Raw genomic sequence first — 23,332 nt, 5'->3', positions numbered from 1 at the left:
AATTAGCAATTGATAAATGGTAGCCTACAATTTGTTGTGTGGCGGGAATAATTTAAACCAGTTATGTCAGAAAAGGAGACGCGTCCTGCAATGTGATTATGATATAGGCCTATATAATAAATATATAATGCAATCTCTTTACCAATGGCAAATGCATCTGTTTTATCATTAGGCCTAAGTTTTAATGTTTTTATTAGCCTACCATCATTATAAATCCTGTGCATCAAACACCTCCCATTTTCCCCAAATGAGCAATAAGCCTACTTGTTGCAATGCAGTTGATCAACTTTCTAAATGTTGGGTGGAGATTTGCATGGAGATAGGCACTTTCCTGTCATGTTCACAATTGATAAATACCAATCTTTGCAGGAAAACTAGCGCTCGCAAGGTTTAGAGTATTTTTTGTGCATATGCTCCTGCCTATGTGTTCTATTTTAGGGAATATTTATTGTACATTTTGATTTTTAGAAAAAAAATGGTAGCTTCTTAGTTATCTTGTCACGACCTTGACTGTAATATAGATTCTAATGCGTTACTGTTCACCCATGTTGTATACGTGTTCGCTTGTTGTCCTTATACAGTAAATATTCTAGAATTGTCAGTGAAGTTGATGTTTTGATAAATTGTGGAACATGTTTGCCAGGTTTTGTATGTTTGAATAAAACATTTGTGCTATTCTTGTAAAAAAAACTCCTGTCTTTTTAACAGAATAACATGTATCTGAAAATACATTTTCCATAAACATTATAAATACCAGGGGGGGAAAAGGATGATCAATCTCTTTATTTTAAAAGTTCCATGATCATCTTCCTTGCGACAATAAATATATTTAAAGCTTTTCTACAATGATGTCCAATGCGTATTACTTTCTTTCCACAATGTATAGCACTGATGCACTCTAATTGAGCACTTCTGCAACAGTAGCACATCATAAAAAATCCCCCAGCCATGGCTCAAAGAGACAAAAATAGTCAAACATGCAGTATTTCCTGGTCCATGGACAATCCCATGCCACTGCCTATAGGTCACAGAATGCATGCCCATACATTGGGATACTTGTTACTTCTCCAGTGTTTCTGTACTTAATTCCTGTAGCCGTTATAACAAATCCATTAGTTACGCCATGACAGTTCAAATAAAACAAAATATATAACAAATATATATATATATATATAATGTGCCAGCAACTGTACCTTAAATTCTTTAATAGATTCTCACTTTTACGGTTACCATTAAGTGTATTATACTGGTTATGCATTATACAGAAGAAAGGTTGAGTCAATTTATTTGGGGGAATTTATTAACTATGGCACTGCGTACATCAAGATATACATTTTCCCCTAGTAAAGTTTGTCAAAGATCTATTCAAAGAATTCCCCTTGGCTGCACACCTCAGGATTATTAGAGGTGTAATAAGACAAACAGATATCAAATTAAAAACATGAGCAACAGTATGTGGACACCTGCTCGTCAAACATCTCATTCCAAAATCATGGGCATTAATATGGAGTTGGTGCCCCCTTTGCTGCTATAACAGCCTCCACTCTTCTGGGAAGGATTTCCACAAGATGTTGAAACATTGCTGCGGGGAATTGCTTCCATTCAGCCACAAGAGCATTAGTGAGGTCGGGCACTGAAGTTGGGCGATTAGGCCTGGCTCGCAGTCAGTGTTCCAATTCATCTCAAAGGTGGTCGATGGTGTTGACTCTGAGCAAACCAGTCAAGGTCTTCCACACCAATCTCGAAATTACCATTTCTGTAGGGACCTTGCTTTGTGCATCGGGGTATTGTCATGCCGAAACAGGAAAGGGCCTTTCCCAAACTGTTGCCACAAAGTTGGAAGCACAAAACCGTCTAGAATGTCATTGTATGCTGTAGCGTTAAGATTTCCCTTCACTGGAACTAAGGGGCCTGAACCATGAAAAAAAAAATCCTCATCCACCAAACTTTACAGTTGGCACTTGCATTCAGGCAGGTAGCGTTCTCCTGGCATCCTCCAAACACAGATTAGTCCGTCTGACTGTTAGATGGTGAAGCATGATTCATCACTACAGAGAACGCGTTTCCACTGCTCTAGAGTCCAATGGCGGTGGATTTACACCACTCCAGCCGACGCTTGGCATTGCACATGGTGATCTTAGACTTGTGTGCGACTGCTCAGCCATGGAAACCCCTTTCATGAAGCTCCCGACTAACAGTTATTGTGCTGACGTTGCTTCCAGAGGCAGTTTGGAACTTCATAGTGAGTGTTGCAACCAAGGACAGATGATTTTTACACTATTCAGCACCTGGCGGTCCCGTTCTGTGAGCTTTTGTTTTGCCTACCACTTCACTGCTGAGCTGTTGTTGCTCCTAGATGTGTCCACTTCACAACAACAGCACTTACAGTTGACCGGGGCAGCTCTAGCAGGGCAAAAAAATTACGAACTGATTTGTTGGAAAGGTGGCATCCTATGACGGTGCCATGTTGAAAGTCAATGAGCTCTTCAGTAAGGCCATTCTACTGCCAATGTTCAACTATGGAGATTGCATGGCTGTGTGCTCGATTTTATACACCTGTCAACAATGGGTGTGGCTGAAATAGGCGAATCTACTAATTTGAAGGGGTGTCCACATACTTTTGTATGTATAGTGTATCAACAATATGCTGCCAGTGTATTTATAGTCCCAAAAATCATTAATGAAAATTAAAACACGAAAAGAGAAATTGACAAAAACAAGCACCACACAAGGATGCCACCTGCAATATTCCTCTACTATGAAAATATCAGACAACCAAATGAAACAAAGCTTGATTCAACTTTGGCAAAATATACGTGTTACATTATCTATCCATTGAACACCATGGTTCTTCATTACAGTAATCACTATTTTTCTTAAGGACGAATCCTTGCCCTAAATCATTTTGGTCAGCCCAATCCATAATGAATAATTTTGACCCATGATATTTTCAAAGCAGGTAACTGCTTATTTATCATGAGTCCTCCAAAAACTACCTGATGTATCATACATATTCGTCAGCATACAGATAATTACAGTAGATGTAGTGTACAGTTGTTCTCCTAAAAGACACCATTCAAAGTCTGATAAACGGACAAAGAGTTCAGTGGAGAGACATTAAATGATGATAAAACAGAATCTAAAGTATAGACATATGAAAGCTAGATGTACTGTAACATTCATCATTTTCCATTCAGTCTATTTCTCCCAATCTGCTGCGGTGTCACAAGCGCTCTACAAGTGCAAGTACCAGAAGTTTTGAGAAAGTGCTTTGTCCATTTACAAGCAAAGACTATGATACAGAACATTTACAACTTATTAAAAATAAAAATAAACCAACCAACCATCAAAATATAAAATAATTCTGTTTTAAAAGTACAAATATTATTGTAATTTTGTTGGTTCATTTTCAGATGTTGCAAATAGAACACATTGCATGACAACAGTGACAACATGAGAGAATTGGCTAAAATCAATAAATTTGACTTTTTAGATGGTAACAAAGAAAGTACAGACAAATGGTTGTCTATGGCAGGAAAAATATACTTGTATAAAAGGTCAAGTAAAAAAGCAGCATAGTTGTACTCAATTATCTGACAGCAAATATATTCAACATGGGACTTTGGTTAAAAAAAGTATTGCTGGGGCAATTGTATGTACAGCATTGCAGCTAAAGATCATTTGTGTCTTTGTAAAATGGTACATCCACGTCAAATGACTTTCAGACAGCTTGGTGTTAGGATATGAAGAGCCATTCATGTATACATTCTGCATGGGCCACAGAACCAATATTGGTATTGGCTTACTGCATATCTAAGCTGCCAGCTGGATACTTAATTTAGCCTCAAAACAATAATATACATATCAATATTGCACACGGCCACTATAATCTTCTATTGTTCAGAGGATCTATGCATATTTTTTTTTAATTAACATATCTGATATGTTCCAATACCATTGCAGAATTAGATTTTTTGCTGCACAAAAGTTTCAAGTTTGATGATGATCCGTGCTGTACATTCCATCACTCTCATTGCCACCTCAGATGTGAATCTGTCATTGGGGATCTGAGGAAAGGGTAAGAGGTCAGGATAGCGAGTTCTTAGGCTGTCCACACCATACCCCTCCAAGATGTTGACATCCTTCGCAAGTCCTGCTAGCTGTGGGTTGTACTCTTCCACTTTCTGTGCCAGTGATGTGGGTTTCATATCCTTGTCTGACTTTCCTCTGACAGAATAGTCAGCAGCTATCAAGGCTAGTTTTGTAGCCAGGTAGCATTTGAAACACACCCACTCATTGGCATTTTTGTGAAGGTCATTCCGTGCAGCAGAAAAATTGGCTCTTGCTTGCCTGAGCCACCTGCGGGCTTCCACAGGATTGCCGACAGACTTGAAGGTCGGGGGCACAAAGAAGCGATTAGAATGTGATGAACCTGCATAAGTAGTGAACTGCTCCCGGAACTGCTGTTTCTCAGACCTATGGCTTGTTGCCTCTTGGTTCCACGATGTGTAAAATCTTTGAAATGAAAACTTCTCTGACTGGAAGCGGGTGGAAGATGTTGAGAAAGTTCTCCTGGATGCTCTGTCAGTGTTCTGCTGATCTGTCAGAGTCTGCTTCTCCATCCTGTTGATTTCATTCTGTAAGTGCTTGAAGACCTCTGTAGCCACGTCTAGATTCTCTGCATTCTTGTCCGGATGCCACTTGAGATACAACCGGCGAATTATCTTCTTCCTTTCCGTTTCAGCGAGCTTCCAAGCTTGCTCAATAACTAAGGTCACATCTTTTAGGATTTCTGGCAATGCACTAAGTCTTATCTTTTTGGGAGATTGTTTTGTGGGAGGGACTTTGTGATTTTCCTTTCTAGTAAAAAGGGGAGGCACCAATCGTGGACCAGGACCAGGAGAGCGACATTCTGGGGGGGTTGTTGGAGTCGATGGGGCGCTGCTGTCTCGGATATGAGCACTTTCCTCTTGTCTAGAGAATTTGTATAGATCAAGAGAACTGACTATTTTGTACTCCGAATATCCAATGTCAATTTGGAAGCATTTCCCAAGGAAGCTTGGGTTGTCCTCCTCTTCTTTCTCCACTTCTTGAACAATGATGGCATACGTGTACGTGGGCTGATATCCGCCATAGACATCCCCTCCTTCAGAGTCCACAAGGTAACCCACATATTCTCCTGGGTAAAACACATTCATTGGATCCATGAGGAGTACATGGTGTATCTCAGCTGGTATGGGTGTCCCAGGGAGAGGCAGCTCGAGTTTTGAGGGCTCTGTGGAGTCATACTTGACGCCAAGGTTGTCCAACTTCTCTGTGATTCTGTAGATGTCGTTACAGCCCAGCATAGCAATTAGATAGGAGGTGTCAGATATCAAGTTGTCTGTTGCAGATTTAAGTGTCATCGCCAGCGCTAAGAGAAAATTAATGTCTTTGCTGTCTGAGTGTTGGATGTACAGATGAATAACAGCTGTACCGTACCTCTTCAGGAAGGCAAGTGTTTCACTCCGGCTGTGTGGGATAGGGCTGCAACCTTTGACTCGTAGTGTTGTCTGGAGTTTCTCAAAACAAGACACCTTCAAACCCTCACAAAGTGCTTTGCACAATCGTATGGCTTTTTCCTCATTCACAAGGAATGCATTGTCATTTTCATGCTTCATTATTCGTATCAGTCCTGTGATGAACTGTTCTGATGACAGTAGAAGCTGAAGGCGACCCTGAAGCGAACAGAGAGCTCCAAACTGGCACATTTTTGGAGAGTCCTCATCCAGCTGCTCCTCAAGGATACTACTCAGGAGTCTTGGCCTTAGCTTCTGTGGGAGCAGCATGATCAGCTTTGTGTGGAAGGAATGGTCCTTGCCAAGATAACACTGACTCATGTCCACAAGCATCTGAACGCCTACATTACCCTGAATTCTGCTCTTGTAGTGTGGGGCATCGTCAAACACTAAACTGTTGGATTTGGCTAATCTACCATCGTGACTTGGCAGGTAAAATATCAAATCTCTGAGGCTCTCAAGGTCTTTGCGTATCTGAACTGGCTCATTTTGTAGGCTTTTGAATAGCCCTGAGACAGCCCTTTTCACAGTTCTCATTTCATTCGGATCGAGCTGCTTACCCTCTGAATTTCTGTGAATGCGGCACAGCACTTCAACGTATTGTTTTGTTGATACAACATCCTCTGTGCCCAAAAGCTTAAACAGCTGATGAAAGATGCCGAGCTCTAGTGGTAGTTTGTATAGGTACGGCTTGAAGTCAGATTCATTGTCCAAGTTGATGACAACCTCCTCTGGCTTTAGAAGTTTCCAGCCCTCCTCAACCATGATAAAACTCACCCCTCGTAGCTGGAAGCTAAACTCTCTTTTATCTGCATTGAGAATTTCGTAGGTGGATCTCAAGACTTTGTTTCTTGTTTTCACCATGTCATCATCGGGATTGGATATGTTGCAGATATTTTTGCAGTTGCTTATCACTTTGTCCAAGGGGGGATCCACGTTGACACTTAACATGGTCAGCACTAAGTTCAGTTGTTCTTGGCCAGTCAGCGTGCTTCCCTCCTGGTCTTTAATGGCTACTGGTGTGGCCTTCTCTGGGAGAATGGGACATGATGTCCATAGTAATTGAATGATATCAGTTTGCTTGAATTTTGGATTGACTTGAGACCCACTGAAACGTATCAGAGGGAGAGTGCCATTCATCTCTTGGAATTGAGCATGGAGCCTGATCAGCTCAGTGGGTGCACGCTCAGGACAAAGGAATGCTATCATTGACAGCTCTTTGAGGAAAGCGCCAACAAATAGGTCTGTCCTCTCATTGAATATGTGGTTAAGGAGAACATCAACAATCATTTGGGCTTTTTCTTTGGACCAGTTCTCTGTCTGAGCTTTGATGCTGACTTCTTTTGCATACTGGAGAATTTGCTGCTGAGAGACAATGTGTTTGAGGCCTATATTCCTTAGGAATGTGATCCATGAGGTGAGAAATGCTGTCCCATTTTTTGGCTTTGACACTTGCTCAACCTTCTTGAAAAAGTCATTGGGTATGAATGTTTTTGGAGGGAGCATCACTTCGAACACCTTCACTGTTTGATCATAGAACATTTTGGTAGACTTGAGTCTGTTTGTGTAGTCATAGATGAATGACAGACCTTCTAGTTTCTCATACAGATGATCCTTCATTCCACATGACTCCTCCATTGCCATAAGTCTCTCCTTCAGATAGACAAGGTGCTCAATTTTGGCATCATATGACAGGTTGTCAAACTTTGGTAGGAGATGCCTCAGGTAGACTTCCAGATCATCAATTGGGCAACATCCAAGGAAACTGTACAGTTCCTTCAACTGTGGATTGTCTGCGAGAAAGGCGAAGGATGTTGTGTTAGCCCATTTTTCCATATCTGCAGAGGGAATGCTTTTTGCCAGAACATAGCATGACCCAAAGTTTGCAATGCTGATGTATCTGCCACTGACTGCTTTAAAGCATGGGAGCAGTTTCAGAGTTTGAGCGTCGTCTTGGGTGAGATTGATCAAATTGCAGTTGAAGTACAACAGAAGAGCCTCAAACTCTTTGTCAGTTAAACTTCCTGTTTTGAAAGCTGCCGTCTGAATCATGTACTCCAGTGCTTTCAGGATGCTGGAAGGATTGTCTATGTTTGCTGTACGCTGTGCCAAAAAAGGCAGGACAGGATTCTCTTTGAAGCATATTTTGTTGATGGCAAGCTGAATGCATCCCCCTTTCATTAGGATGTGAAATATTTTGTCATTTTGCCCATTTGGAAAGATAGCTGCGCTTATCAAACTCAGGGGTAGTAACACATCGTGATCAGGGACAACCAACTTGTTGCTTGAAACCATGAATTTTATTCCTGGCAGCAAAGCCCAGTCTTTCAGTAGGTCGAGTACAGTCTCAAAATTGGGTTTGATGCCTGCCTGCTCTTCCTTGACTGCAATGTTCTCACTGATGAAGTGCCACACACCTTTCAGCCAAGACTCACTGGCGTAGCTGTCTCTCCACTTCACAAGGATCCTTGTTCTGTATTCACGTGGTAGAACAGAACTCAACAGTTCCCCGAAACTGTTGATGTCGAAGACCTTTGCAACACCTAAATTCATCAGGATGTTGTTGTACTTCATGTATAGTGTGTTCATGAACAGCTCTTTCCTTGATGAGACCAGTTCATGGTGTGTTGACAGAAACTTTGGTTTCTTGGAATCAAACACCTGGAGTATGTTGTCCATTGTCATCATCAGTGGTAGCCCCTCTATGCTGATTCCATCCTCCTCTACGTCTTTGAAGCAGTAGTCAACCAGAAGCTTCAGGCTGTGGAAGAGCTTGTAATTTGACTGCTGGAGTCGACAGGGAAGTTTCCCAACTTGGCAAGATGTGTCTGGGGACGAGAATGTGAGGAGAAAGTTTCGTACATCCTCTGGGGTAACATAGCTCACGGGAATGCCTGCATCATCCAAACAGAAGTAAAGACTGGCTGTTTCGTCACAACTGTGGACCAAGTTGAACCCCACATCCGAAAGCAGGGCCTTGAGTCGGAAGACATTTTCTGCAACAGACTTGCGTGAGGAGATGTTGTATTCTGAGTTTTTCAGATGTTGAAGTTCATCTTGCAGCAGATTGTCAAAGAATGCACGACCTTTGTTGGCAGAGGATGTGTTCACCCAGGAGATGTATATGGCAGAGTGCATGTCTGTGTTGTCAATGTGGGGAGCCCTAACAACAGGAAGGAGACGTTTCAGGTCAGCATGAATGCAGGTGTACACTGCTTTGACAAGACAGTACCAATCTGGCTGGATGTCAAGTCTGTTGACTGGGAAGAAGTACAGGAATTTCCTCAAAGTGTCTTTGACAATGTGAATTGGTGTTCCCTGTAATACAGTCATGGTGGAATCGGGTCCCGGGAAGTATCGTCTTTTCAGCTGAATCAAAAGCTCCACATAGGCAGGAGCTATCAAAGATGTCATCAAGTTGTTGTTCCAGTCACTCCTCACTCCTACTCCATTGTCATCTCTCCATAGGTTTCTCCTGGCAGAATCTAAGGCAAAATGCCCATTAACATGAAAGGGCAAGCCAGTCTCCAAGGAAAGGGGCAGAAAGCAGAATGCTCTGTGGGGCTTCTTGTAGTTGTGGCTTACACATGCAGCCACCCCTCCACGTGGAAAGAGAGTAATGTCTTCATTTTTGTGGGCTGAAATCACACTCTTTGAGACTTTCTCTATGCAGGAGAAGCCAGATCGATTGCAGACCATCCAAGTTGTTAGATTGCCATCGGAGTCCTCTATATCCATTGAGTAGGTTATCTGCTGGACTGGGATTTGAGTGAGCTGCTTCTTTTTTGTCACACTATCCACCACTGAGGCATGAAACTGCTTGCGTTTTAAACGGTCACCATCTGTGATTTTAGCAGTCACAGAGTATAGCACCTTCAGGTCACCTGTAGCTTTCTCTATTTCACAGATGGAAATTTTCTCCATGTGGTTGAGGAACATGAGGAGTTCTGCCCCATCGGTTTTTAGTTTATCCAGAAGGTTTTGCACCATTCTGTCTGATGCAGGAACAGAGCTGATCTCTGATATTTTGGCCATTTCTGTTGAGCGTATGGGGAATCTGAACATTGTGCATCGCTCTAGCCTGAAATGAGATCCCAGGTAAAGATTTAGCACATCAGAAAATTGAGATCTAAAGTCAGAGTCCAAGTCCCTAAACATTCTTCCAGGACTAACAGATGTCGCCCCGGGTGCAAATCGTGCATGTGGATCGAAGATGCAAAGAATGTCATTGTTTGAAATGAAAGACGGGCAGTCTGTGATGTGATACACAGAGTTGAATCCTATGCCATATTGTCCAGTTTTACCAGGATTTGCTTCTTTTGTTCCTCTTCCTAGGTTCTGGATTCCTCTGACATCATCCTCAGTGAAAGGCTGATTGTTGTAGACACAAAGTGATGGGCCTTGCATTGGCAACCATTTATCATCAAATATTCTGTCTGTGGGGTGGGTTCTTGGATCAAAAACAAAGTAGATTTCAGTGGCTTTAGCATCATCTGCATTCTGCAGGAGCTCCTTTAGCATTTCCTTCTCTGATGGGTAAGCGTTGAGGATACTTTTAATTCTACTTGTGAGTTTCTCTTTTTGTCCAAACTCACTTCCAAGTGTAGTGAAGCAGATATTTGAGGCATACCTTTCCAGGGCTTTGTGACGTTTGGGAACTGCTCCTAATTTCACAGCAACCTCTCTTGGAATATCTGCATGGCAATATTTCACAGTTGTGTCTCTGACTTTGATCCAAGGACAGTCATTGTAACACAGAGACTTTGATGGCTGCAGTGTAAGATTGGTGTCAGGAAGGAGAATTTCCCCGTAGGTAGCTTGGCAGAATTCTTGGTTTTTGTCTCTGATTAAGCCCCATATTCCTTCACTAATGATTCTGCGAGAGAGCTGAAAGTAATCCTCAGAGAGGGCTCTTCTCCCACACTCCTTTTTCACTAATTCAAGGACTGCTGAAAAGTTTTCAACTGTGAAGCTTGACTGAACCCCAACATTCTCAAAGAGCTCACGGCAACTGTTTCTGTACTTGTTGGGAAGCTGGTAAAGATATGGTGCTGCATCAAAGTTCTGGTAGAATGCAACTTTGGAGGGCTCAACGTAAGTGTTCTCCACCAGAATGGAGCAGAAGGTTTTCAGCTCCTCGTTGATCTGTGTCTTTGCTTTGGCATCCTGGAGCATTTCTTCATGTAGGTATTTGTAGCAGGCATTGGTGATATTTTCCTGATACAAAGTAACTCCGTCAAATGACTTAGCAAGTTCCTTAAGTTGACTGACAACTAGTCCAACTGTTGGCTTTCTTATCAATCCGAGAGAGTCTTTTACTGCCAATGTGATTGTGCCGCACCCTTTGAAAGATGGAGAGTTCTCATTAAGGACAGGCTTTATCAAGCACACTGTATCCTGGTGGTCAGTCGTAAAAAGCTCTTTGGCAGAAAACATGGTGGACGGGTGGAAAGTATTCCCATGCCATGGTAGTGAAAACCCTGCAGGCTTTGTCAGAAATGGAAGGAACTTTATGTCCTGTAGCTTCTCCAGGAGTTTACCTGCTCCTGAGTCTGTCATTTTCAGCTTCTCATCAATGAGACTGAGAATAATGCTGCTCCGAAGACATGCAGCAGTGTGATCATTTTCATTTAGATCAAACACAGATTCAGCACGTTCAATCAAATCCTCCCAAGAAAGGTCATCTTTGACCATTCCCAGCTGTACTAGCTTGACCAAGCATACTGGATTCATGTAATCTTTTGAGGTTCCTTCTGGAAATCTTCCATCATCAGCGTTGTACAGTTTTGCAACTCTTCCTTCTGGATGGATTAGTCTGGATGGTATGACTAATTGGTGATTGGGGCCAGAGCATGGGATGCATGGTGTCTCTCTAAGAATTGATGCAAATTCATCCAGTTTGCAATTCAAGACATAATGCATTAGTGGGTCACGAAGTTCTTTGTCGATGTCTTGAATATGTGGGAAAAATACATCTAAGAAGAACTGCTTTTCAGTCAGGGTGTTCTCTATCAGCTTCCCTTTGCATCCAGCATCATCAAAACCTTCCTTGACCCAGTCAGGCAGCTCAACAGCACAGAGGTCTTGCGAGCTGCTCTTCTTGAGGTATTTTAGGAATATCTTGAAGGCAGCAGGGCCAATGTCTGGTCTACAGAGCAAGGAGTCATCTAGGAATCTGACGTACTTGATTGATACCCAGGTTTTGCCATCTGAGAAAACTTTTGCACGGTCCCCGTCACCCCCTTTGGCGATCTCTTGGTAGACTCCTTGGCTGATCACTGTGAAGTCATCGTGTACTACACTTGGATCAGGCCATGCTACATAGTAGCTGTAGTCAAGCAGTTCTCCACTTTCTGCCATTGAACGCAGCATATTGAGTGCTGCTAGGTATGCCTGGACAATCACGTGTCTCATGAACACTGAGTTCCAGTGTCCTTTGGTGTCTGTCTTCCAGATCTCTTTGCGGTTAGATGTCACAGCAAAACAGCCGTTTATGTGGACTGGCAAACCTGTTTTGATTCTGAGAGGTAAATAGCAAAACACTTCTCCTATCGGGTTGATGTGGTTGGTGTTATCCTTCACTGTCCATTTTCGATTCTCCTCCTCTGAGAGCAGAACAGCTACACCCCCACAAGGCACTAGTCCAAGTCGTTTTCCATTCTCACCGAGTGAAAACTTTAGAGCTTCGGTCACATCCATACATGAACAAATGAGCCAGTTTGTGAGATCAACTGCCTTTTGGGGCATTTCGTCTGTGAGTCGTCTGTTTTTTCCGTCTTTGGCAGCCAATTCAAAGTATGAGGAAGGATCCTCCTCTGTACCTCTGAAAAGGGGTGACTGGAGATCAACTATGCGCTTAAACACATTGTGAAACTCCTCCACCACAATGCGTATGATACAGCCAGACTTGGGAGTGTCAGCCGGTACCCTGTTGGTGGCTGCCACCTTTTTCATGACTTTTGCTGCAGATTTCAGGATGCTCAGAGGCCCATATGCAGCTTTGGATGACCATACACTTTTGTTGATAGTGACAACATCCTGTGCTGCTGCTGGATTGGGCTCTTCATATTTCAGGTACTTCAGTACCATGGAGCCCACATGCTGCGTGAAGAGAATGAGCCGGTGGCCGCATATGCTGAACTCATCAACAAGGGAGTAGATGTCTGGGGTGTTGTAGTAGACACTGCTGATTTCACTCACTGATGCTTCTTGCTCGGTCCTGAATGGGAGTCTGAACAGTGTTCCATTGTACTTGTACGGAGACTCTTGTGCAAGAGGAAGTTGGCAATTGAAGACATTGATGAAGGGTTTGAATTGATTGGGGAACTTTCTCAGCCGTTTCTGTTGTTTGCTCCAGTTGATCTTAATTCCCGGGTTTGACCTGTCTTTAATGTGCTTGCTGATGTGGTTGATGTTTGGATCGAACATGATCATGAACTCTCTGCTCATTATGATGGGGATGTCAGTGATGTGATAAACTGAGTTGAAACCTAGGCCAAATTTGCCAACTTTGTCTGCCTCACATCTCTTCATTGACCCACCTAACCTTGTTATGTTCAGAAAGTCAGTGTCAGAGAATGTAGAGTTGTTGAATGACCACAAGGAGGGGCCATGGCATATAAGCATGCCAGGGTCAAGCAGGTTCTCTCGAATGTCAATATTCTTCCTCATGTCTATCAGGAAGCTACACTCTGTAGCACTCGCATCATCAGCATTCTGAAGAAGTTCTTTGAAAATATCTGCGACAGATGGATATTCTTCTAGAATGTTCTTTATTCTTACTGTCAGAGGCTCCCGTTGGCCTGATTGTTCAAAGCCAAGGTTTTCTGGGTTTATCAGTCTCGTACTCAAACAAGGCACGTTCAGCCATTCTGCTGTTTTCATGGGGATGTCATCATGGACTAAGATAATGGGCTCTGATGTATCATCAAGCAAGTCATGTAGATCCTCCACTTTAATGTCGCAGTAGGTGCATTCATGAATGGGTTTCATGGCCAGTTTGCTTGGATCCTTGTAGCAAAGGATTGGTACATGCATGTCAATGTCCACAGAAATTTGACTGTTATACAGCCATCTCAGAATATTTATCAGGAGGAGGAGATCATGCTTACTTTCCTCTTTAGTAATTTCTTCATCACACCTTTGCCTTACTGTTTTGATCACATCAAACACATGGCTTGGGACAACCTCTTCAACCGAACCACAGAATTTGAAAAGTTTGTGAAACTTTGCAATGGTTTTTGGCAAAGAGTACAGGTAGGGTTGCAAATCAAGGTCAGAAATGGGTTTTAGAACTGTGTGACTAGGTGATGAAAAGGTCTTGCCAGTCCACACCCAATCAAATGGCAGTGACTTCATTGCCTCTCTTGCATCTTCAAGGTGTGCTTGCATGAAGTCATAAATCTCAATAAGGATCTGTTGGAATTGATACCAGTCTTCTGTGGTAAATGCTTGAGATCTGTGCCAGTCATTCACTGCCTTTAAATGCTGTAACACTTGATCAATCTGTGGCTCTATAGATAACTTCAGGGCCTTCTTCATGCCGGCAGAAGTGCGCTCCACAAGTGCAACTGAAGAACCTACTAGCACTGCATGGGATATATCACACATTTCTGAGAATGAGCAGATGTTATGGGTGTCTCCCATCCAGGCAAGGGACTTTGGGTAATTTACAGGTCTGTCCTTGCAAACTGGCACCCATTTCAGTTTTTTCAAGGAAATCTGAGCTTCTGAAGACTTTACCAGCTTGGTTTGTCTATTCAGTATTTGCAGCAGTGTTTTCGCTTTCTGTATAACTGGTTCCCATTCTGGCTCATTGCCACCCTGTAATTCCTCAATCTTCTGTGCCACCTGGAGTACATCTTTTTCGCTGAGTTGTACTTCGTTTTTCAGTCCAAGTTGTCTCAGTGAATGTAGCATATCAGGAGATGACGTATATGTACTTGTGGGAAACCTATTATTTTCCTCCATGTAGAAAAGATTCTGTAAAATCTCCAGCTCAGGATCAAAAAGGTCTGTAGTTGCAACAGTTTTCCCTGCAGATGTATGAATGAACTTTAGAGCCGAAAGCCATCCAATCACAGCTTTGTTTTCATTCTTAAGGAATGACAGATGCTTAAGGGCCCAGAGCATGATCTTAGTGATATCCTCTTTTGAGTAAAACCCTTTCTCCATGTCTTGAACAACCAACTTCAAGCAGTCAGTGGTTTTCACCTGTTCCACATTCAGAATCTTAATGAGGCGAATGGATGCCTCATCACTGCAGCCCACAACATTGATGGATAGTTTGACGTCTGGTGGATACTTTGCGGTATGGTGTAAAGCCCTGGCTCCTCTCAGTGAGGTATATGTTGCGATGCCTTTCTCTGAACAAGGCCCTACTTTCTCAAATATTGTCAGCTCCAGGAGGATACGCTTCTCTTTCTCTGTGATGTCAGACAGCCCTGCCAGGAAGTCCCTCAGTGCCACTTTCTGTTTGCTAGAGAAGGATGAGACCAGGCTTGCTACTCTCTGGGTTGATGACCTGTCCATGATTTGCAGTAGCATACTGGGAGATGAAGGATGGATGTAGTTCTTCAACAGAGGATGCTGCAAACACAGGTCCAACTTTTTCATCACTACTACCCCAAGTTTTTTCATGATTTCAAGAAGGCTTTCAGAAATTGGGGCCTCTTGCTCATCCACAATGATAATAGGGGATGGGGTTTTGAGACGATGGAGCTCAATTGAGTCCACACTTTCTTCAAGGGGCACATTTGGGATCAATGGCATGTCTTCAAAGGTACTAAGGTCATCAGCAAAGTTAATATATAGATGCTTCCAAACCATCTTAAGCCAAAAGTGTGTAGGATGCTTCTTCTCTGGGTTCCCATGGTCCCACTGGACTGTGAAGTCTCTGGTAGGCCAGACTGTTGAGAGGATCTCCTTTATGAGTCGAGCTGACCGTTCAGGAGTTAGCACTTGTACCTGAGTGCAGGGTCTTCCTGTAGAAGATACAAAAACGCAAGTTAATATAACCTTAATGATGACTTTCTCAATGACAATTTATAGGAACTACATATATAGCCCAACGTTTCATTTGACAATGTTTGTCCTGCAGGTATTATAGGTGATTTATTAGCTTTACTGCACAGCCCCAGGTTCATTCCCATCATCACCACATGTATCAACAAGATATATTTGCATTTTGGACCTGCAATGTAGTGGGGATCAACAGGGCATTAGAAAATCAAGTTGAATCAAATATGATCATTTGCATCAAGACCATATGGGCTCAATTAGGCAAACAACAACCATTTCATTACAAATATTTCTAGTTAATAGAATTTGATTAACTACAACACTCAAAAAATCCAAAGCACAGCAAAACATAACAATTATATTAAGTTACCATGCACAGCATGGCAAGCATAACACACACTTAACAAGCTAATATTTAATAGACTCAATGTCACATCACAAGACTGCCATCAAATTCTACAATGAGTTCTAACTAAATGACTGATACACATAAAGATTATGCAAATTCCTGCAATGAGCAAAGACAAAGTGCGTTCCAGTGACATGTTAGAATTCACACTGCCAGAGAGACACACTTTTCTGGGAACTCACACAGCTAAACAAATACAAAAACATTATGGGCACTATGAAATGTGACGTTTTTCAAATTAGATGGAAGGGAACATAATATTTCAAATGCTCCCACCTCCACAAAGGTTCAGTCTTTATCAATGTTGAGGCAATGTTAGCTACTGTTCACATTAAATGTATGATACAGATTAGAGTTTGTATAGTGCCCATTAAAACAATGTATTGGTTTGGGTTAATGTCAAAAATGATTCCAGGACACAACACCACATGTCAAAGTACCTACCTGAACACCCCCAAAGAAATTGTTGCACTGCAATTACATTTAAATTACATGTTTTAGACATTTAGGTTAGCACATTGATAACTACATCCTCCAATTACCCAAAGTTAAATGATGTCATTATAGTTGTATAAATGTTATTTTAAAATGTAACTGTCATGGATTTTACTTTGATATACTAGTTTGCATTGATAGCAGAGGATACAATCAATCTGCCAAGAGACTGTGAGGACAAGGGGGTGATTCAGAGGATGAGTCCCCAGATCACTCATGGGTGGCTACAGTGGCAGACAGTCAATGCCTCCAACAGCCACTGTAGGGCAGCGATCATATAACACCGCCGAGGTAGGGGAATTCTAGTGTCTCTGGCTGAGGATCATACAGATGTCGTTCTGCATGGCTATGTGTGAAGGGTCTATTGTGTGAGACCACCTTCTAGGTGACCCACTTAATGAAGTGTAATGGGGATAATTAAATCTCTGATGCATGTAGCAGCACCCAAGGCGTTGTCCTAGCTATGAGGTGGCAATGACAGACCAGCAGAGAGCCAGAGAAGTGTAAGGAAAATTACTTAGGCTTTGAGTAAAGTAGAAAGTTGGAATTCTGTCAACTCGTAAAATTAAAACGATAAATATTATTCAGGATTATTTTTCTGAAAGGCAATATTCTAAATGAATCCATATCTATTTACAGAAATATACTGGATACAGTTAGAGCAGCATATTAATCGCCTCACTCCTTCAATCTAGCTACCACTAGCAGTCAGAATGATGGAGTGTACCTCTCTGCCCTGGCTAGACCTTTCTACTGTTTCACAGAGAACTCCTAGCTCAACATGAAGAAGCCTTCAATGCTATATTATGTCCAGATTACACACACTGTGAAAACGATGTTTGATTCTGAATTGATTTGTTATGTGGATGTGGACACGTTGTGTTCTCTGGACCGTGCAGCAAAGGGCTTTAATTGACAAATCTGCATATTCCCCCTGACTGGCTTCAGGCCCTTTTGGCACACTCCTGGTTGGGTATGGGAGCAAGCATGTCCAGGATCTGATAGCAGTGAATGGAATGTGAGTCACCCCCATCTGCCAGCTCACACACGCACTCAGCAGTCATAAATTATCTATCAGCAGTGCACCAGGTTTAATGTCCCCCGGGGGCAGCAGGGGAATGGGGTGACCAGGAGTTATTACTACATGGCTACGAACCTTACACATCCCTCAAAGAACACAGGGTGAACTAGGCAGTGAAGGCAGTGAAGCTACCGTGTAACAATTTTAATCTACTGTATGTTGAACTACAGTTTAGACTGCATGTCTTCTAGATTCATCGATTTTATTTCCTAGAAATAATGTTGGTGTCCAAATCTAATATTAGGATTAAGGTGGCTCCTCCGATGACTGACACACCCCAGACATGTGAGTGGGGGGTTTACCTCTGCTTTTGGCTGCATCCTTCAGGCTGCTCATAACTGATGGTTTAATGCCCTCCAGTATGAATCGTCCCTCCAGTCCAGGGTAAAGAGACCTTAACACAAAACAAAGAGAGAGTACACACTGTTATATATTAGCTCACAGGCTGAAATCTAGCATATCGCTGATAGTCAACAATACTTGCATTCAAATATGTGTTTTTTTGTGGTTTTGCTAAGGCATAGAGAAAGTCTGAGGACTTTAATTCTGTACCTGGGGTATTCTTCCGAAGCAATGTAAACTGCATCCTTATCACTGACAGAGGAGGAGAACGCTGCAAATGTCTCATCTTGCAAAGGCAGCAGCTCTAGTCCAATGAGGTCGCTGTAACCTTTGTCGCTGAGGACAAACTCCAGCAGAAGCAGCTTCTCCTGAGAGGTCCCTTTATGTTTGGCCTTCCTGATCACCTGCCGCACCAGATGAGGGGTCACCTTCTTCACAGAGGCAGGCCCTGTTATGTACGTGTCCAGGACCATGTCTACAGCAGCAGGCACCCTGGCCACCTGCATACCTGAGCTTTGGAGGTAGCTGATCACCGTCTCTGTGATGTCCACGTCCGTGTCCAGCTCTGAAAACACAGCCTCGTCCACCTGGATCCAGCTGTTAGTGAGAGAGTAGACGACCTGCTGCTGTAGCAAGTCATGAAACAGAGGCTCCAGTATGGGCTTCCAGCGAGGCTTGATCCGGTTGAGGTCTGGCCAAGCCCCGTAAGTACCTCTAGGGAAGAGGGGGAAGTCTTGGTCCTTCTTGGTTTGGATCCTCTTGATGGCCTCCATGATGAGTGTGAAGTAGGCCCTGGGGATGATGGTGACGATGAGGAGTTCGTTCCAGAGCGCTGCAGGGTCCCTCCACTGGTCCACCTCCCGCCATTTGATGCTTCTGCGATTGTCTGTGAGGCCAAAGAAGCCACTGACATGGACCGGCAGCCCCGTCAGGCTCTCCTCTCCAGGGGGGAGAGGCAGGAAGCAGAAGGCTCGCCCCGAGAAAGAAGACGTGGCACCCTTGTCCTCGTCGATGCGGGTGAGAGGCAGGGCGATGCCGATGGTGGGGATGAACTTCAGGTCATCTGCCAGGGAGTCCAGGTCACTGCACAAGCCCCGGCCCCCCACTCCATTACACACAAGCCAGGTGGTCCTCTGGATCTCCTTGGCTGTCTCGTCCTGGGTCTCGATGTTGACCTGGTAGGTGGCACACATGACAGTACTGCTGGGCACTCCATTGCTGTAGCTGTCTGTGGCCAGTCCCAGAGTCTTTAGAGAGTTAGGACGCTCTAGCTTGTCTTCTGGGTTCTCTCCTGCTGTCACCTGGAAAAGCATGCGTTCTGTACCGTCTGACTCACGCACATGCAGGGAGACCTTCTGAACGCTCTTGAGGAAGAGAAGCACCGTGTCAGCGTCGGCTTTGAAAGACTCGAAAAGCTCCAGCACCTTCTCTTTGTTGTAGATGTTGGCGCTCAGCTGGGAGGGCTTAATGCGGAGGGGGAAGCGGAACATAGTTCCAGAAAAACTGCCGTCCTCGATGGGTTTACCGGAGTTTCCAAATAAGCCGATGAAGGGCGCAAACTGGTCGGTGAGCTCTGTGATCTCCTTCATATCGGTCTTCAGGTTCCAACACTGCCCAGACTCATGGGCACCAAACAGCGTCTGGTGAGGGTCCAGCATGCCAATCTGTTCCCCACTAAATATACTGGGGACATCTGAAACAAACATTCAAACAAAATTGATTCATTTATTGATTAAAGGTAACTTAAAAAACGTGCACATTGAAGGATATATCAAACATTTTACTGAATAATCACCTTACTCATATGCAGGTAAAATAATATTTCAATAAAAGCCTCACCTGTTATGTGGTACACAGAGTTGAACCCAATACCAAATCTTCCAACTTTCAAAGGATCCTCTCTCTTTCTGCTCCTTGCTATCTCCTGAATTCCATTCCAATCTTCAGTCGTGAACACCGCATCATTGTACACATACAAGGCCGTTCCTAGAACCAAAACAAGAAATAAGATCATCCAAATAAGATCATCTTGGTGACAGTTTTTAGATGTTTGCTGCTGCTATGGAAAAACCAACAACACAATTTCTCACTACTCTGCAACTTTTCTTACTGAAAACAAAAATGTCCCTATATCTGGTCAACTGAATAATCTGTGAGAATTAATAAAAACCTACCTTGATACTGAGCCATGTCATGTGACCAAAGTGACTCCACTCCATACTCTGTCTCATCGTACAAAAACTTAACCTCTGTGGCTCCAGCATCCTCAGCATTCTGTATCAGCTCCTGCAGAGAAAAACATTGAGATCTTTTAAAACAATATAAAGGTTCAGGGCTTTGTTTTGTGACATTAAGATACATACATACTGTACATACATAAATACATACTATACATACTGATATAAAGAAAGATGTTATGTGCATACAGGGTATTGTGCATGTCGATATCAGTGCATTATCACACTATTACATAGTCACAGAGCTTCTGAACCATCATCTTCACAGAAAGGTTCAACCTTTAGGAGCCTTTCATTCCCCCAGAGGTATTGCATCTTCCAGGGCTGTGTGAAATGAGTGGAACGTCGCTAGGTAATGAGCTTCCATTGTCTTAACAATGAGAGTGAGTGTCAGGCCTATTTTCGGAACCAAACCCAATGTGTTTTCCTCTCAAGAGTATAATCACCTTTGCCTGGATGTAATACTATTAGGCATGGTTGTTCAACATCACCATCAATGAGTCCATGTGTTTGGCTACTATGGACTTTTACAGGGTACAGTAAGTTAAAGCCAGACAACATTAATACATTGTACATACTTTCAGAATCTGTCCACCTTCAGGATACCTTCTTAGAATATCTTTCAAAAACTCGACCAATGGTGGTGTCGTCTGTCCAAATCTCCCTGTAAAAATAGCAGTGAAATAGAATGTTATGTGAAACATATACTACCCATGAAGGACTAAACTAAAGGATTATGAACACCTATGTGAAAAGTAACAATGGATTCATCCCAGAACTATTTCCAGTAATCTATTATCTTACCTCCCCCTTTCAGGCCCCTTCCCTCCAGTGTCATGCATACTTCATGGCTTCCCATGGGCACCAGGGTCCCAATCTGTGCTTTATCATCCAGCTGAAGTTAGGGGAGACAGAACACACCATGAGTACTATACAATATGCTTGTCCTTAAGCTTTAGTAACTGCACTGGAACTGTAATTAACATCTTGTATGCAAAACCCTAAATATGAATCCTTCAAACGATTAATAACCTGACAAATATCTTGAATTGCACATCAGATCACATGTATTTATTTATTTATTTGCTGCCATATAGGCAGCCTATGATCATAATGCAAGACCATTAAATTGAACAATCTTCACAGCATAATAAAGTACATTTGACTGTCAACCAGGTAAAATCTTGGGGTAGCGTTATTGCACAGGTGTCAGTGTGATACACAATCCCCCTCTGCACCTAACAGGATCGATACTGAGCAGAGCAGGCTGGACGTGCACCAGCAGCAGGCAGGCAGGCTTATTACACTAAGACCATTATCTCTCACTCTCCAAGGTGAAAACCCTCATCTGCAGCGTCACTTGCTTCGCTCAGCACTTCTGGCACATGAACAAGCAGTCCGGCACGACGAGCCCTGCTCTGCAAACCAAACCTCTCATCACAGAGGCTGTCTGACTACTCACATACTGTAACTGACTGGCTAATACTGATTGTCACTTTTTCATGCTGGCCATGGTTTGTACAATATTGTTACTGATATGTAAACGATTAGTCTAATAGTTGAAATGAATGAGGATGGCGCCAGAGGAAATGGCTGCCGTTTTACAGGCTCCTAAACAATTGTGCTATTTTGTGTGTTTTTTCACGTTGTTGTAACTTATTTTGTACACAATGTTTTTGTCACCATCTTTTATGAACAGCGTTTACTCACCTCAAACAAATATTTTTTCTTTAACGAGACACAGACCGCTACTTACCGGAGGCATCTGTTCAGTCTTGCTGATGCGCGGTCTGTGTCTATTTGTCAATAACAGCTGGTGCGCGAAAAAACTAATATTAAGGAAGTCTCAAGGTTTTGCTCGCCTACATAAGGGACATGAGTGGCATTTCCCGTATGGTTGATGAGGATCTCCATATTGCAAATGTACGGTCCCTTACGCAGGTGTTATTAAAATAGGCTGATTCCACCAGATGGTGACTGGCTGCTTATTGCAAATTGACAAAACATCAAACGGACACGGCCGTTTCTTGTAAATGGAAAAGACTTCGAAGATGAAACTCGGTGAGCACAGGTTTGGCCAAATGTACTTTTAGCCCAGAAACAAGATGGTGTCGAAGCCTCAACGCTCTTTGAGTTAATGCCCATTTTCTAGGATTAAAGGTGAAAAACGGTAATACAGCACCAATTTGACCGCTTCACATCAAAGTACATAAACCTACGGTGTAAGGAAAAAAGAACCAGCCATTTATCTATCGTAATTTACGAGAAATCATACAACGTCCGTTTGGTGATGGCTAAACAAATGTGTTTTTTCCCCAAAAAGTTACAGATCCAGTGTTAAGGCGAATTTCTTTAAGACGGGTTTCGGGTGCTCTACGTGATTTCTGTGATTTTCTGTACTCACCCACCCACACAGTCAATGTGGAGTGACAGTGTGGGGCTTACAGACACAGCCTGCAGCCTGCAATAGTTACCTGCGTTCGAACCATCAAAGAACCGTCAGACTTAGAGCTCTGAAACTGTATAAACCTGTTCTAGGGCTTCAGTTGACAGTGCACGGTAAGTTATGTGACTCTAAAAAGGTTCTCATGCCGAGAAACAGCTTCGTCCATTTGCACTAACTTCAATTCATTTTTAAAGTCGCAAAATTGACGTCACTTAAAAAAGTCCCAGAATCACAAGACAGCCTTGGACCCTAAAGTTTCTGTCCGATAGCTCCTTCAGGGACCCTGTAGCAATGCCCGGACAAAGTTAATTTTCAGCACTAATTAAGGTCGCTGCTTGGGCTCTGAATGATCTATCGACATAAAACTCGAGATCCGGGGTCGCCTCAGCTAGGTCTACACATAATGTCAGAACTGGACCCGCAGCTCGAATGTAACTATGTTTTTTAAAATGTTTTTTTATTTTATTTATTTATTTATACATTTTATCCCCTTTTCTCCCCAATTTCCGTGGTATCCAATCGCTAGTAATTACAATCTTGTCTCATCGCTACAACTCCCGTACGGGCTCGGGAGAGACGAAGGTCGAAAAAAGGGGGTGCCCCTGGTCATTGTGGATGTTTTTCAAAAAACATTTTAAAAAACGACAGTCCCACTTCTCTCTCATTGCACCAACGAGCGATGGAAAGGAACCACTATCACTGCTCGTCCATCCCGAGTTCAACGAGCCAGTCAATTAGGCATTT

The 23,332-nt window shown here is 42.9% G+C and overlaps 1 protein-coding gene across 1 annotated transcript; it reads right to left on the bottom strand.

Moving 5' to 3' along the window:
• Window positions 1-2,552: 2,552 nt before the first annotated feature.
• Window positions 2,553-20,110, bottom strand: LOC120028835 (sacsin-like). Its single transcript, XM_038974082.1, has 5 exons — window positions 20,080-20,110; window positions 19,745-19,891; window positions 18,116-19,598; window positions 17,866-17,957; window positions 2,553-15,541 (listed from the first exon to the last, which is right to left on the bottom strand). The coding sequence occupies exons 1-5, from the start codon at window positions 20,093-20,095 to the stop codon at window positions 3,966-3,968; spliced, it is 13,314 nt and encodes a 4,437-aa protein (XP_038830010.1). The 5' UTR covers window positions 20,096-20,110; the 3' UTR covers window positions 2,553-3,965.
• Window positions 20,111-23,332: the final 3,222 nt, after the last annotated feature.

The sequence above is a fragment of the Salvelinus namaycush genome, chromosome 34 (assembly GCF_016432855.1).
Source record: "Salvelinus namaycush isolate Seneca chromosome 34, SaNama_1.0, whole genome shotgun sequence".
NCBI classification, from domain to species: Eukaryota; Metazoa; Chordata; class Actinopteri; order Salmoniformes; family Salmonidae; genus Salvelinus; species Salvelinus namaycush.
This window is presented reverse-complemented; position numbering and strand designations above follow the sequence as displayed.

Excerpts from the sequence above, each read along its gene's own strand:
- LOC120028835 (XM_038974082.1), bottom strand. Across the intron at positions 19,599-19,744 it reads CTCTGTGTACCACATAACAG|ATGTCCCCAGTATATTTAGT; the intron begins GTGAGGCTTTTA and ends TGTTTGTTTCAG. Across the intron at positions 15,542-17,865 it reads GGATGCAGCCAAAAGCAGAG|GAAGACCCTGCACTCAGGTA; the intron begins GTAAACCCCCCA and ends TATCTTCTACAG.